This window comes from Sapajus apella, unplaced genomic scaffold (genome assembly GCF_009761245.1).
Source record: "Sapajus apella isolate SASKATOON/1434 unplaced genomic scaffold, GSC_monkey_1.0 scaffold14, whole genome shotgun sequence".
In the NCBI taxonomy this organism is placed as follows: domain Eukaryota; kingdom Metazoa; phylum Chordata; class Mammalia; order Primates; family Cebidae; genus Sapajus; species Sapajus apella.
In genome coordinates this window covers 17,996,132-18,011,442 of record NW_022436954.1, presented here as the reverse complement: position 1 = coordinate 18,011,442, position 15,311 = coordinate 17,996,132, and the positions used below count along the sequence as shown (strand labels likewise).

The window sequence follows — 15,311 nt, the reverse complement described above, 5'->3', positions numbered from 1 at the left end:
GAGCTTGCCCGACCCTGGCTCCACAATCACCACCCTCCTCCCTCTCACAGTCCCCAGTCCTCTTCCCAATTCTGCAAGCTCCTCATTCTCTAGTTCCTCTCAGCGCCTTCTATAACCCTGGTGATTGCCCTCCCAACCTCCCTCCCCTCTTACCGATCCCAGCCCTAATTCTTATCCAAGTCCCCTTTCCTATCCCCTCCCTTTAGCTCTCTGTTGGCCCCCATTCTTCTCTCAGTCCCCACAAGAACCCCCCTCCCTAATTCTCCTCCACGTCTCCCCCATCCCCCAGCTTCTCCCATCGCCCTACCTTTTTGACTCCTTGGCCTGTCCTCCAGCGCCTCTGCTGTCCCCTCTCCCCTCTAAGCTTTGTCGTGCAAAGATCCGCGCCCGCCTCCCACCCCATTTCCCCCTCTGCAGCTGCCCGGCGACCCCGCCTCGCCCCTCGCCCCGGGAGGGCCCGCGCGCCGCCCCACGCTCACCTGTTGTGCCGACCGGAGCACGCCAGGCTTCGCCTTCTCAGGGTCTGGGTCCTGGTCCCGCGGCAGCAGCCCCTTCTTGGGGTGCATGTGCCGACACAGGCAGGTGACCCCGCACAGCGCGAGGATGCTGGTGGCCGTGCCCAGCGTGGCGCCCAGCGCGATCACTGGCACCGACAGCACCATGGTGCCCGCTCCCAGCGCGGGGCTGGGTGCCGCCGCCGCGCACCTTCCCGGGGCCGGGCCCGCCTACAGGCAGCTCCCAGGATCAGGACGAGCCAGCAGCTCTCCCGCCGCCAGAGGGGCGGGGACGGAGGGAGGGAGGACGGCTGCGAGGACGTCAGAGGAGGCTGCACCCGGAGCCGCGTCAACCGGCACCCCTCTCCCCGCCAACACGTGACCGGACCCCCACCCCACCGGGAGCTGGAGCCTTCCAGGTGGAAGGAGCCTTGGGGTTGTTTCAGGCCGGCCTTAATGCTTTGTGTACAAAGGGAACAATTCGGCCCAGGAAGTGCTACAGCTTGCGGATGTCACGCTGTGTTAGAGGACAAGCCTGGGCTCCAACCTGGTTTTCGACTCTAGGAGTCACTTTCCCAGACCACTAGCCTCTTGCTCACCCTCATTTTCCCCCAGTGGCTGGCCAAGGTGGCTGTCAAATTGAGTCCTTTGAGAGCTTTTCAAACACAAAGCTGGAGATTTCCCAGCTCCCCAACCTGGGAGATGTTTCTTACAGGGAGGAGGCACAGGCCACGGGTAGAGGGAACCCATGGGGTGTTTGGGTTGAAGCTGCACCTGTGTCCTGCTGAAGGTGAACAGCACAGCCGCATCCCCGCTGAAGGTGAACAGCACAACCGCATCCCTGCTGAAGGCGAACAGCACACCCGCATCCCCTGCTGAAGGTGAACAGCACAGCCGCATCCCCTGCTGAAGGTGAACAGCACAACCGCATCCCCGCTGAAGGTGAACAGCACAGCCACATCCCCTGAGGGTTACCCAAGAGTTCACCTTTGTTACCTAATTAATCAGCAGGTATTCTTATCTTTATATATAGATGAGGGAGCTGAGGCTCAGAAGAGAGGTGCACAGGTAGAAAAATCATCTCTCTGAACCCAAGCTCATGTTTGCAGATTCCAAGTCCACACTCAAAAGGATTTGTCTCAGGAGGATAAAGATCAAACACAGCAGCTAGGAGTACACATTTGATTCAGAGAGGGTGAGCATAAAACTATGCTTAGACACATGGACACAGGGAGGGGAGCACTACACACTGGGGTCAGTTGGGGGGAAATAGGCGAGGGACGGTGGGGGGTGGGGAGCTGGGGAGAGAGAGCAAGGGGAGAGATGCCAGATGTAGGTGATGGGGAGGAAGGCAGCAAATCACACTGCCACGTGTGTACCTACGCAACAATCTTGCTTGTTCTTCACATGTACCCCAAAACCTAAAATGCAATAAAATAAATAAATGGGAAAGAAAAAGAAAAAAAGTATGCTTCGAGCAAGGGGAAATCAGAATTCCTGGCATGAGGAGGACTGTCTTAGCTCAAGAAAACAGTGACTTTTTAGTATTTTTCATTATGTGGAGTGTTGAATTTAATTCAGCAAACATTTGCTGTGGGTCAGCTGTGCTCTAGGTGCGCTGGGCATGTGTGAAAAGGGGTGTAGGTGATTTCATCCACGATGGAGACTTCACATTTCTATGAAGCCGAAGTCTCCTAAACCTATGGCCTCTCCAGCCAGACCTTTTCTTCTGAGCTACAGCTCAAACCACCACCTGGGATCCGACCTGCCCTCCGGCTTTTCAGCTATCTACACTTGCATAAAAAACCCGCCCATGATTTACTGGCTTAGATCAGTTATTTTGTCACTTGTCAAGATTTTGTGGGTTGGCTGGGCTCAGTTGGGTGGTTTTCCTGCTCAACATGTTGTCTTCTGGGACTGTAGTCATCTGGGGGTTCAGCTATCCTGGAAAGTCCAAGATGGCGCAATGAGGCACTCATGTGCGAGCAGTAGGTGCTGGCTGCCAATGGGATCACAATGGGGCTGTCAGCTCGTGCATTTTTGTTCTCCTCTATGTCACCTCTCCATGATGCTGGAACTGCTCACAGCACAGTGGCTAGATTCTAGGAGGAAGGAAGCAGAAGCTGTCAGTTATCTTAAGGCCTGGATTCAGAAATTCTAGAACACTAATTATTTGGTCAAAACAATAGTCTCTCACTAGCTCTTTCCTTCAGAGGCACCAAAAGGGAGTGTCGAAAATACAAAGCTGATCATGTCATTCACATGAGTAACAGCTCTCAAAGGATCTCCAAGGATAAACACAAAAGACTCAACCTTTATCCAAATCCCTTTGTGATATGGTCCCTGTGAAGCCCTCCAGACTCCTCAATGTGCCCCTGAGCCTTGGCCACCGCATGGACTTGGGATTCCTTCAGCAAGCTAACATCTTCAGAGCCTCCATGTCATCACCCATGGGTGCATATAGCAGGCACTCATAACTGTGGAATAATTCACATGATCATCTCATGTAGAATTTCCAATGATCTGAAGGAATCCCATTTGTGATATGAGCTCCATTTTAGTAAGCTGACTTTTCCACAAGTATGTATTGTGTGCCTGCTGTATGAAGGCACATTTTCCTGCTGAGCCCCATTTGTTGCAAACTGGAGCTGAATCGCTGTAGTCCCTGGTGACAGCCTTAGCAATCTCTCACACAAGAGCTGCCCTGGGAGGTTTTCTTGGCTCTGGGGCCTGGCAATGCAAAATGTTTTGGGGAAATAGAGGTTTACTTAATGGTGGCAGCTCCAAGTCTCCCATGCTCAAACAGCTGCTCTGGGAGACCCTCAGTGCCACTACTCATAACGGGATTTGAGGTGGGGTTAAAGGGGAAGGATGAAGAACACTTAATATCAGAAGATGTCTGATGGGGATCAGACACCTGTCACGTGGTCCATTGTTACTATGGTTACTGAGCTGACAGCAGCTGCAGTGGCCTGCATTTATAACAGGAAGAGGGACCCCAGCCCAAGAAGAAAAGCTTGCCTTTGCCTCTTTCACACACAGTAAACCTATGGCAGAGCGAGGAATAGACCCCAGGGGATCTGAAGCCCAGCTGAGCCGTCAGGACTCTGAGCTACCTTTGCTACCCAACCAGCCACCCTCAGACATCTCATCAAAGATGCGACGTTTGCTTCTTGGCTACTGAGATGCAGATAGTGGCCTTTAATGATAACCCACTGAAAAAAGGCATCGCTAGTTTCCTTTGAAAAATGAGAGTATGCCTATTGGGAAAGGCGGTTGACAGAGTCAGCTGAGCAGATCAGTTAAGACAGTTAGAGGCTGAGACCTGCAAATAATTGAAAGTGCTGAGGCCACATTTCTAAGGGCAGACAGAGCAAGATGGTTAGGAAGCATCTACGAGGCTGAGGGATGGATCTTTGAAGGTTCCCCAGCCTCTTGATGAAATGTCCCCCTTGTTATTTTGATCAATGTTGTGCATGTTAGATGTTTAAATATTCTGAGTAATCACTCTGAACTTCTAAGGTACTAAAATGCTTTCATCTGGAGAAAAGGATTTCAGAAATAGGAGGTTCTCTTATTTAGCAAGCATCTGTGGTGTCTGCACATGGTGCTATGCAGGGAAATATATCAGAAGAATAACTGTATTTTAACATTGCAAGGATTTCAGTTATCACCTGGAGAATCCTTTTATTTTATCAATAAGGAAACCGAGGTTCAGAGACATTGTGACCCGCCCAAAGGGTAGGAGTTAATGACAACCAGGATGGTGTTTTAGGTCAGGGTAAACCTGATTCTGCTGCAATAACAACTCAAAACCTCAGAGATGAACTCAATAAAAGTATAAGTCTCCCTCCTTTCTCAATTCAAGGAGAGTCAGATGACTCATTTGGGCAGCTCTTCTCCAACTGGTGACTCGGGAATCTGGTTTGCTTCTGTCTTGTGACTCCTTCACTTCCAGCCATGCAGGGAAGAGAAGGATACTTGTGGCATTCTAGAGGACACAGCTGGAAATGGGGGACACAGAGCATCCCCATTCCACTGGTCAGAATTTGGTAACAAGACAAACATAACAGCAAGAGAGGCTGGAAAATGCAGAGGAGAATGTGGAGACGCAGGATCAAAAGTAGTCCTGCCACAGAAGCCAGAACCTTGTCTAGTGCATATTTTTCTAATTCATTCACTCACTCAGCAGATGTTGAGTTTCCATTATCAGGTGTTGTGCCAGGTGATAGAGCAAAGAGAGTGAGTGAAACCCGGCATGATTCTCTTGCCATGGAGAGTTTACATTCCCATGGGGAAGACGGATGCTCATCATTCCTCACACATGTAAAATTACAAATGTCATACAGGCTAAGAAGAAAAGGACTTATTCAGATATATCACAGAAGTTTCCTGGAAGAAGTAAGAATTGAGCTGAGGTGTCAAAGAATAGAGTTAACTCAGCAAAGAAAGAGGAGAGAGTGTGTCAGCAGCCCTGTGAGGGAACAGCACAGTGGGGATGGAGCGGCGGTGGCCTGACCAACAGGCTCTCCAGAAAAAAAAAATAGGATTTTTAGCATTTGTTGATTTTTCTAGTATAAAATATCCCCACTGTGATCAATTTCCAGCTACCAACAAATTCCTGAATTTCCCATTGGCTCTTGTGAGCTTGGAGGAGCCAGTTTCAGCACACAACCAGGAGAGTGAATGAGCCTAAAGAAAGAAGCAGGGGCCAGACAACAGGGCTTGGAGGCCATCGTAAAGCCATTGCATGTTTTTAGGCAGAGGAGCAGGATGTAATCAGAATTGCATTTTTTAAAGATTCCTGGCCAGGTACAGTGGTTCATGTCCATAATCCCAGCACTCTGGGAGGCTGAGGAGGGCAGATTGCTTGAGTCCAGGAGTTCAAGTCTACCCTGGGTAACATGAGGTAACCATGTCTCAAAAAAAAAAAAAATTGCTGAGAGGGATTGGGGAGGAACAAAGTGGTTACTGGACTAAAGAGGAAAAGAGGAAGCCATAGCAGGCACCAAGGGAGAGACACCATGCTTCCCTTCAGGAATGGGGAGTCCATGGCAGGCTGAAATTGTTGATGGCACAAGGAGAGGGCAGGTATGGTGTAGGGAAGCAGTCACTTTTCCTCTCTGGCCCCCAGTTTTCAGCCCTGTGCTGCTAGCTCTCTCATTTGATGACTTTACAGGTTCTCCAAGCTAGACCATGGCTGACTGGGTGTTCCCCAAGCCCACGTCCCTCGCCAAAGGTGAGATGTGCAAGGGGAAGTTGCCTGGGATAAGGAGTGGAGATTCTGGGCCCCACCACAGGCTCTTGCAGAGCCCAGGAGAGCTGAGATACTGACAGTGAGGAGAGTAAGCAGTGCAGCTCAGTCCAGGCCCAGGGGTGAGGCCCACTCCCAGGACTCCTGTTGCTGACCCTGAGCAATTCTGGCTGAGTCTTAAGGAACAAAGAAGAAAGGGGAGAAAGGGATTGGGTCTGGGGGGCCCTGATCCAGAAATTCAAGTCTTTGAATGGTAGGAAACTCTTCTGGTGTTGGAGCAAATTGCAGTGTTACTGTATTAACCATTAGGTCATCAGCTGCCCTGGCAGGGCCTTTTCAACAATGCAGGATTCCTTCAAATCCTGATTCCATCTCAGCACAAGATGAAGTCACACGTTCTAGTGCTCATGAGCATGGCTCCTTGATTCCCTTCCGTTTATTCTGAAGCTAATCTAAAGGTTCCAGTTGGTTCTAGGCTTCTGGAATGTACAACAATTACAAGACTTCGTCTGGAGAATTTCGCCTGCCATATTGGAAGGAAGGTTAGCATTTTTTTCAGAATTGAGTTGCTTAACCTTGTGGGGTTCATGTGAATATAATAAAAGCAATTTCCTTTTCCAGAAAAATGTCTGAATGTAACATATATGTAATTCCATATGAAACTCTAAATTGTTCAAAAATCATATGATGCCTTGAACCCCAGGTTAAGAGTCGCTAGTGTGGTTGAAAGAAGAGTGGAAAAGTGCATTTGGCTGGGCACAGTGGCTCATGCCTGTAATCCCAGCACTTTGGGAGGCTGAGGGAGGTGAATCACAAGGTCAGGAGTTCAAGACCAGCCTGGCCAACATAGTGAAACCCCGTCTGTACTAAAAATGCAAAAACATTAGTTGGGCATGGTGGTGGGCACCTGTAATCCCAGCTACCTGGGAGGCTGAGGCAGGAGAATAGCTTAAACCCGGGAGGCGGAGATTGCAGTGGGCTGAGATCGCATCACAGCATTCCAGCCTGGGTGACTCAACAACAAAGAAAAAAAAAAGAAGAAGAGTGGCCTTGAAATAAGAAGAAATGGGTAGAAATGGGTTCAAATCCTTTGTCTGTGTGTGCACTAAGCTGTGTGATCCATTGGCAAGTAACCTTGATATTTTGGAGCCTTCGTTTTCTTATTGGCAAAATAGGGGCAATCATCTCTACTTTATAGGAATGTTGTGAGGATGACCTGAAGCATAGTGCTGTGTGAATCACAGAGGATTCTCAAATAATTTTAATTTTAAAATTCAAATGATCTCATTTGTTTCCGGCCCTCTAATTTCTTAATAATGCAGCTTGGCTTAGTGAAAATAGTAGGCATTGAAGTCCCACAGGTATGTGTTATTCTAGCTCTATTGCTTATTAGCTGCAAGTCCCTAGATGGACGAATTAGCTTAAACTGCTTGAACTTTCATTTCTGTATTTGCAGAAAGTGAGTGACACGTGATTTAGAAATGTGGTTGCGATTATTCCCTTTCCTGTGTCCATACCCTTTTGCAATGTGACTTTGCAAAGAGGTTGAGTCTATTGATCTACTTCTTAATCTGAGCTGGACTTGTGATTTGTTTTGGCTAATTGACTGTAGCGGAAGTTACATTGTGCCAAATTCTAAGCCTAGGTCTCGAGAGATCCTGGAAGTTTCCATTCTGCAACATAGAATCCTGCCCAGCTACCATGTGAAGAAGCCCAACCTATCTTGCAGGAGGACAAGACATTAAGTGAGCTAGTTATTCCCATGACTCCAACACACAACAAGCCAATTCCCAGAAGCAGAGCTCATGACTGAACCCAGATAAAACTAGAAAAACCACCCTGCTGAGCCCAGCCAAAGAGCCAACCCACAGAATAATGAGCTAAATTAAAATTACAAGTCATTTTAAGCCACTAAATTTTAGTGTTATGTGTTAAGAACTGATACAAACAGGGAGATGACAGTCTCCTTGACAGGACTGCTGTGAAAATACATAATGCTAATTCTTGTAAGGTACCTAGCATAGGGCCTGGCACATGGAAGCTGCACAACAGGTGGCTTGGATGATGAATCCTGGTTCCCAAAGGCCATGCTATCAAGCACTTCCAGCAATGCCTGATAGATACACCAGCTCATTAACAATTGTACAAGAATCGATCCTATAGACTCCAACTCTTAAGAAGGGTACAGTGTTAGTTCTCTGAACCAACCTCCATTCAACCAGCTTTCCAGATTGGCCCAAGCTATCCACTCCTTCTGGAGAACCTGCTGCCTGACGCTCACGGCCTGTCCTCTCATTGCTCTTTTCCCTCCTCCAGCAGAGTTGTATACTCACTTGAGTTAGTTGTGCTTGTCTCAGAATCTTTTTATGCCAGTTGATCTCATTATTGATTTATATACTTTAATTAACTGATATGTCAACTAATAACATAGAAGCATAAAGGAAAGTTAGTTCTATAAGAACTAAGGTGGGTGCTTTGCAAAGACCCATTAGGGTAAGTTGCTTTTAGAACTGCCGTTAAAATAGGTATGAGCAAGTTATCTGTAAAAGGCTGGGACAACTCACAAAATGCTAGAAGGATTCTGCCATCAGATTGCCAGGAAAGTGTCTCCCAGTTCTTCCTCTACTGCAGAGAATGCAGGACTGGAAATTGTAAATGAAACATCATGAGTATGCACATGAGGTAACAGTGCTAACATTTATTAAGTGCTTCCTACACATCAGGCTCTGAGCATTTTGTCTGTACTAATGTATTTAGAAATTTAAAAAATTTTGACACAGAGTCTAATCATCAAAATGTGAGAAAACTAGTGCAAACTATAATTTAGATTAAAATACAACATTTAAAGTGTGTGTCATTTTGAACTTATAGAAGTATAACCTACAGATGAAAAGTGCAAAGGTCATAAGCATAGCATGGTGGATTTTTACAATGTGAACTCATATTTTTATCCATGCCTAAGTCAAAAAATATAACAATACTCACATTCCTCAAATTCTGTATATTTTGTTTCTAGGTTTCCCCCATTTTAAACGCATTTTAAGATGGACTGAGCAGGAACACTCCTCTATGGTGGGGAAGAGGAACCACCGGCACTGACCCACGAATTGGAAGATGCTGCCACCTAGAGGATGTGAAGGAAAATGAACCTTCTCCCAGAGTTTCACTCCTGGACGGTTTTTTTTGTTGTTTTTGTTTTTTTGAGATGGAATCTCGCTGTATTGCCCAGGCTGGAGTGAGTGCAGTGGCGTAATCTCGGCTCACTGCAACCTCTGCCTTCCTGGTTCAAGCAAACCTGCCTCAACCTCTCAAGTAGCTGGGATAAAAGAGGCCCGCCACCACTCCCTGCTAATTTTGTATTTTTAGTAGGCAGGGTTTCAACATATTGGCCAGGTTGATCTTGAACTTCTGACCTCAAGTGATTCACAAGCCTTGGCCTCCCAAATTGCTGGGGTTACAGGTGTGAGCCACCATGCCCAGCCGACTCCCAGACCTTTACCTCTCCCTATGAGGCCTTCTCTGCCCTTTATCTAAAATTACCAGCTCTCCACCCATTGTCCCATCACTTCCTGTTCCCTGTCACCTGACTTTTTCAAGCCCCTGGCACTTGTCATGATTTAATATTCCATCCAATTCCCCTTACCTGTCTAATTTCTCTTGCTGATGGTCTGAGTTCCTCTTCTGGAATAGAGGCCCTAGGAAGGCAGGTGTAGGGCCTGAGTTGTCCAGCGATGTATCTCCAGCCCTAGAGCTGTACCTGGCACATCACAGCACTTCAATACATATGTCAAGTGGACAGACAGGAGCCCTATCCCCGACCCAAAGCCCTGCCTTGTGGACCTTAACCCAAGCCCTGAGGCTTCACGGCACCTTCACGCACAGCCCCTTTGCAGGCTCACTCCACCTCTTCCCTTCTCCCCACACCTTGTGGGGAGGGCCAAAGGGAGAGTCTAGAACCCCCAAGCACTGTGTGAACTGCTCCAGAGCTGAAATGGGAAGAGCCTGGCCAGAACTCCTGGCCACTGTGGCCTATGTCATAGCCTGTGCTAGTGGCAGGCAGGCTGGAATGTCTCACTGTGTCATGGTTAAGCGGGACCAGTCTACCCGGCAGTGAATTCGAGTTCCACAAGGGAACCAGCTGTGTGGCCTCTAACAACGCACTTTATCTTGGTGAGGCTCAGTTTTGCCATCCATTAAATGGAGAGAATGAAGTGATACAGTGAGCATGACGTGCTTCACCCAGTGCCTGGCATGTGGTTGGCACTGGACTGCTGGAAACGATTACCACTATTTTGAAGGGTTAGGACTGAAAGGAAACCTCGAGGTCCTATGGTCCAGGAGAAGCACTTTTCATTGGTATTTGAAATTTGAGGTCCTGTGGCTCAGGAGAAGCGCTTGTCATTGTTATCTGAAAATTCTGCCATAGTTTTATGTGGGAATTCAGAATAAAAGACAAGCTGCTGTGGTGGAAAGAAGGTGGGGAGAAGAATCCCCTGGGATCACTGCATCCCCAAGCCCTCCTCCCCACTCTACACACCATCCATCCCTAGGGATAGTCAGAGCCACCCCCAAAGTGCTGTGAGACCACCAGTGGTGATCCGCAGCCTCGTTTTACAGATAGGAACACCAAGGTCAAGAGAGGAGATTGCTGGGCTGGCTCCCAGACCTCCTGACTCTCTGTCTAGGGTTCGCTTCAGGTCCTCTGCTGCTTCCCAAGCCATTCATGGGCTTATTTCTTAGTTGGTTAGTGAAGGGCTCAAGGGGAAAGTGAGCTCCTTTCACCCCACTCAAATCAGGGTGGGCTTCCAGATGAAGCAGGAGGAATTTGGGAGACTTTTGAAAGAGACTTAATAGCATATTGGAGAAGAAATCTCAGAGTCAAAATCAAATTGGTGAATTGGAGGAAATCTATAGGCAAAGCCAGGGCCAATGTGATGTCGTGGAACAAAGATGCCAGAGGGAGTTGGGAAATTATTGTGAAAACAGAATCAAATCAGTGAAAAGTACTTTGAAAAGTACTTAAGTGCTAGATAAACAACAAGATGTTTATTGCCATCCATATCATCATTACACTTTATGTCAATCAACAGGACTGGAAGTAGTTCTAATTAGGAGGAGATTCAACACCACAAATACAAATTACCTGATATATGCAAAATGCTGATTTCTGGGCCCCACCTCAAGAGGCTGATTTGGGGACCACTCACGAGCCTAGTGTTGAAGGTTAATAAAATCTGAGCCTTCATCCTTTGCTCCAGTTCTGTCATAAAACTGAGTTATTTACTTATTGCTTATGACACTAACTACATGTCAAATCTTAGCCTCAAACTTTCAAGTGCTCATAATTAACATAAGTGTCTCAGGAATGAACAAAGGCAGAATTCCCTCTCTTTGGCAGGTATAGTGAGAGTATGGTCTTTTCAATTTTATTTTTGCAAACAGTCTGATTAGATGCAGCATAAAACTGAGATCATTTGTGAGAACATCCATCTTAGTTTCTGAGCAAGGCAGACACATGTGGGTTGTGACTGACTGTTTTCAGGGATGACCATCAATAAATTCTTTCACTCCCCTTACACTGAGAGGTAGAGTCCAATTTCCCTCAATGTGAGCTGGCCTTGGTGATTTGCTTGGCCAACAGGGTGTGGTAGAAGTGACGTTTTGAAACTTTCTAAACTAGTTCGTAGGAAGCCTCTCAGCTTCTGCCTGCCTGGCGCCTTTGGCAGCTTCACTCTGGGTGTTCACTCTCAGGACTCATTTCTTTCTTTTTTTTTTTTTTTTTTTCTCTCAGCTCACTACAACCTCCACCTCCTGGATTCAAGCAATTCTCCTGCCTCAGTCTCCCTAGAGGCTGGGATTACAGGTGCATGCCACCGCACCCGGCTAATATTTTGGTAATTTTTAGTAGAGATGGGGTTTCACCATCTTGGCCAAGCTGTCTTAAACTGCTGACCTCGTGATCTACCCACCTTGGCTTCCCAAAGTGCTGGGATTAGAGGTGTGAGCCACTGCGCCGGGCCTCAGCTTCTTTCTTTAAATACTTATTTTTATTTTTTGTGGGTACATGTTAGGTGTATATATTTATGGAGTAAATAAGATGTTTTGATATAATACAAGCTTGCAATGTGAAATAAGCACATCATGGAGAATGGGGCATCCATTCCCTCAAGCATTTATCCTTTGCGTTACAAGCAATCCAATTGTGTTCTGCAAATTATTTAAAATGTACAATTATTATTCACTATAGTCACCCTATTGTGCTATCAAATAGTAGGTCTTATTCATTCTTCCTACTTTTTATGTACCATTTCCATCCCCATCTCCTCCTCAGACCTCCACTACCCTTCCCAGCCTCTGGTAACCCTCCTTCTATTTTCTATCTCCATGAGTTCAATTGTTTTCATTTTTAGATTCCACAAATAAGTGAAAACATGCCATGTTTGTCTTTCTGTGCCTGGCTTATTTCACTTAACCGCAACGATCTCCAGTTTCAACCATGTTGTTGTCAATGACAAGATCTCATTCTTTTTTATGGCTGAATAGTATTCCAGTATGTATATGTACCACATTTTCTTTACCCATTCATCTATTGATGTATCCTTAGGTTGCTTCCCAATCTTAGTACTATAAAGAGTGCTGCAACAAATATAGGAATGCAGGTACCTCTTCCATACGCTCATTCCCTTTCTTTTGGGTATATACCCAGCAGAATTGCTGGATCATATGGTAGCTCCATTTTTAGTTTTTTGAGAAAACTCCAAACTGTTCCCCATAGTGATTGTACGAATTTACATTCCTAGCAACAATGTACAAGTGTTCCCTTTTCTCTACATCCTTGCCAGCATTTGTTATTGCCTGTCTTTTGGATATAAGCCATCGTAACCGAGGTGAGATGATATCCCATTGTAGTTTTGATTTGCATTTCTCTGATGATCAGTGATGTTGAGTGCCTTTTCATATGCCTGCATGCCCTTTGTATGCCTTCTTTTGAAAAAATGTCTAAAATGTCTATTCAAATCTTTTGCCCATTACTTGATCAGATTATTCCTTCCCCTACCCCCTACAGAGTTGTTTGAGTTCTCCATATATTCTGGTTATTAACCCCTTGTCAGATGGGTAGTTTGCAAATAACTTCTCCCATTCTGTGGGTTGTCTTTTCACTTTGTTGATTGTAGGAACTCAAAACTCAGCTTCTGCATTCTGAGAAGGGCAAGTATGTGGTGGGGTCATGTATAGAAGCTTCAGTTGACAGCCTCAGCTGAACTTCTAGCCAACAACTCACACTAACTGACTTATGAATGAGCTATCTGGTACATACAGCGCACTCTAGCCTTCGGATGACACCAACCCCAGCCGCTATCTGAATACACTGTCTGAGAGACTCCAAATGAAAATTGCCTGCATGAGCCCAGTCAATCCTCAAAATCATGAGATAATTATACATTATTGTTGTAAACCACTAAGTTTTGAGACAATGAATAGAGCAATCATTTACCAAAATGTGTCAATATTTATGTACCTCTTCCCAGTTTATTCTGTTTCCTGTTGATATAAATCTATCTGCAGAAAAATAATTTGAATAAAAGGGTCTTGTAAAATTTCTAAGACTTTAGAGATTATTGCTATGTCCTGTGAAAATAAACGTCAAAGAGAAACCTGCAATTCTGACAGGCATTTCTCTGGCAATAATGCTATAAAAGATATTTCAGTATTCTTAAAAAGTATAAATATTGGCCAGGCATAGTGGTTCACGCCATAATCCCAGTGCTTTGGGAGGCCGAGACAGGTGGATCACCTGAGGTCAGGAGTTTGAGACAGCCTGACCAACATGGTGAAACCCTGTTTCTGCTAAAAATACAAAAATCAGCAGGGCATGGTGGTGAGAGCCTGTATTCCCAGCTACTAAGGAGGCTGAGATAGGAGAATTGCTTGAACCTGGGAGAATCGCTTGAACCTGGGAGGCGGAGGTTGTAGTGAGCTGAGATCGCACCATTGCATTCCAGCCTGGATGACAAGAGTGAAACTGCATCAAAAAAAAAAAAAAAAACTATGAATGTTGTAAGATGCTCTGCCAAATCAGGGCAGGACTATTGGACTTTCTTCTTCTTCCACACACATGATTGGGGAGAAAAGCCTTTGGCTCTGTTAGACTTCTTATTTTAACAAATAAATAAAAAGGGCTTTTTTTTTTTTTTTTTTTTGGTCTTTAAATTATGATGGGAAATAGACATTTTTCAATAAGCTCCCCACATGCTGCTGGTGTAGATGGGCCATGGACCACAGTTTAAGAAGCATCAGTAATTTGGCTGTGCCTCAGGAGGAGGGCAGGGCCTTGAGTTATTTATTTATTTATTTTTTTGGTATCTCCTCAGCCTCGGAACCAGGAACTCCTCCTACTGAACTCCGAGGCTCTGTGGCATGCAGGAGAGCCTGAACCTGCCCTGGCTCTGCAGACCAGCCTCTCCTGGGACCTCAGTAAAGTTACTTCCCCTCTAGGGGCCCCTAATTGCCTTAATTAACCCCACAGGGCTTTTGTAAGGATTAAGTGAGTTAATACGAAGTGCTTAGAACAGCAACCATTGCATGTGAAAGGGCCTATGAATACTGTTGTTATTGTTAATCAGTTTTTCCGCCTTTCCCACCACACCTAGTAAGGGCCTGAGGGCATGAAGTGACAGTGGTGAACTTGCCCTTTCTTGCATAGTCTTGATAGTTTTACCATTAAAAAAAAATGAATCTGATTTTGTATTCTCCTCCACCATAGATTTTTATCGGCCCTGAAATAAAGTGTTTTAAGTCACTCAAGGAGGAAAAACAAGAATTGGCTTATTGGTTTGTTTCTAAGCCTCCTGTTACAGGCTCAGCACCCCTGTTTGAGATGCTCAGCTTTAAGTTGCATCTCTCTCTAGATAGTTCCCTGTGCTTCCCGATCAAGCATCTCATTGCAGCTTCTTGATTGGCATTCTGGAAGCACAGGTGAGGCAAACACACCTACAGAGTTATACAGCGCATTGTGGCTAATAGTGCTGAATCTGGCTTCAGACTGCCTGGGTTCCAGTGCCAGGCACTCCACTTAATAGGGGTGGCAAGTTGCTAAATTTCTTTTAAGTCTCAGTTTCCTCATCTGTACTATGGGAGAGGGGCAGAAGGGAATAGCTGTGTTATAATAAGTAAGTTAGGTCATCTAACTTGCTTGGCAACAAAATAATATGAACCCTAGTCAGCTGGAGTCTTCATGGCAAACACTGGAGCCCAGAGCTTGTGCAAGGCACTCCCTTCGGTGGAGTTGTATGCATGCATGCATGCATGTGTCTCCCAGTTCAGAGGTTCTCATCTAAGGATGATGTTGGTCTCCAAGGAGGACTTGGCAACATCTGGAAGCAATTTTGATTGCCACAACTAAAACAGAGAGAATTATCATTGGCATCTAGTTGACAAAGGACAGAGATGCTGCTAAACATCCTACAGTGCACAGGAAAGCACCTTCTCACTGCAAAGAATCATCCAGCCCCAAGTGTCAATAGTGCCAAGGTTAAGAAATTCCAGGCTGGTGTGGTGGCTCA

The 15,311-nt window shown here is 45.9% G+C and overlaps 1 protein-coding gene and 1 long non-coding RNA gene across 2 annotated transcripts in view; both read right to left on the bottom strand.

Annotated features, from left to right (window-relative positions):
- Positions 1–802, bottom strand: part of SYT13 (synaptotagmin 13) — a 47,147-nt gene extending 46,345 nt beyond the window's left edge. The window contains exon 1 of the mRNA XM_032283517.1: positions 480–802. Within this exon, the coding sequence (XP_032139408.1) occupies positions 480–662 (183 nt within the window). The 5' untranslated portion in view covers positions 663–802. The remainder of the gene's footprint in view (positions 1–479) is intronic.
- A 1,256-nt stretch (positions 803–2,058) lies between these two features.
- On the bottom strand, positions 2,059–9,478 carry LOC116554480. Its single transcript, XR_004270210.1, has 3 exons — positions 9,392–9,478; positions 8,313–8,872; positions 2,059–2,596 (listed from the first exon to the last, which is right to left on the bottom strand). It is a non-coding gene; the product is annotated as an uncharacterized LOC116554480 (long non-coding RNA).
- Between the last annotated feature and the right edge of the window lie 5,833 nt (positions 9,479–15,311).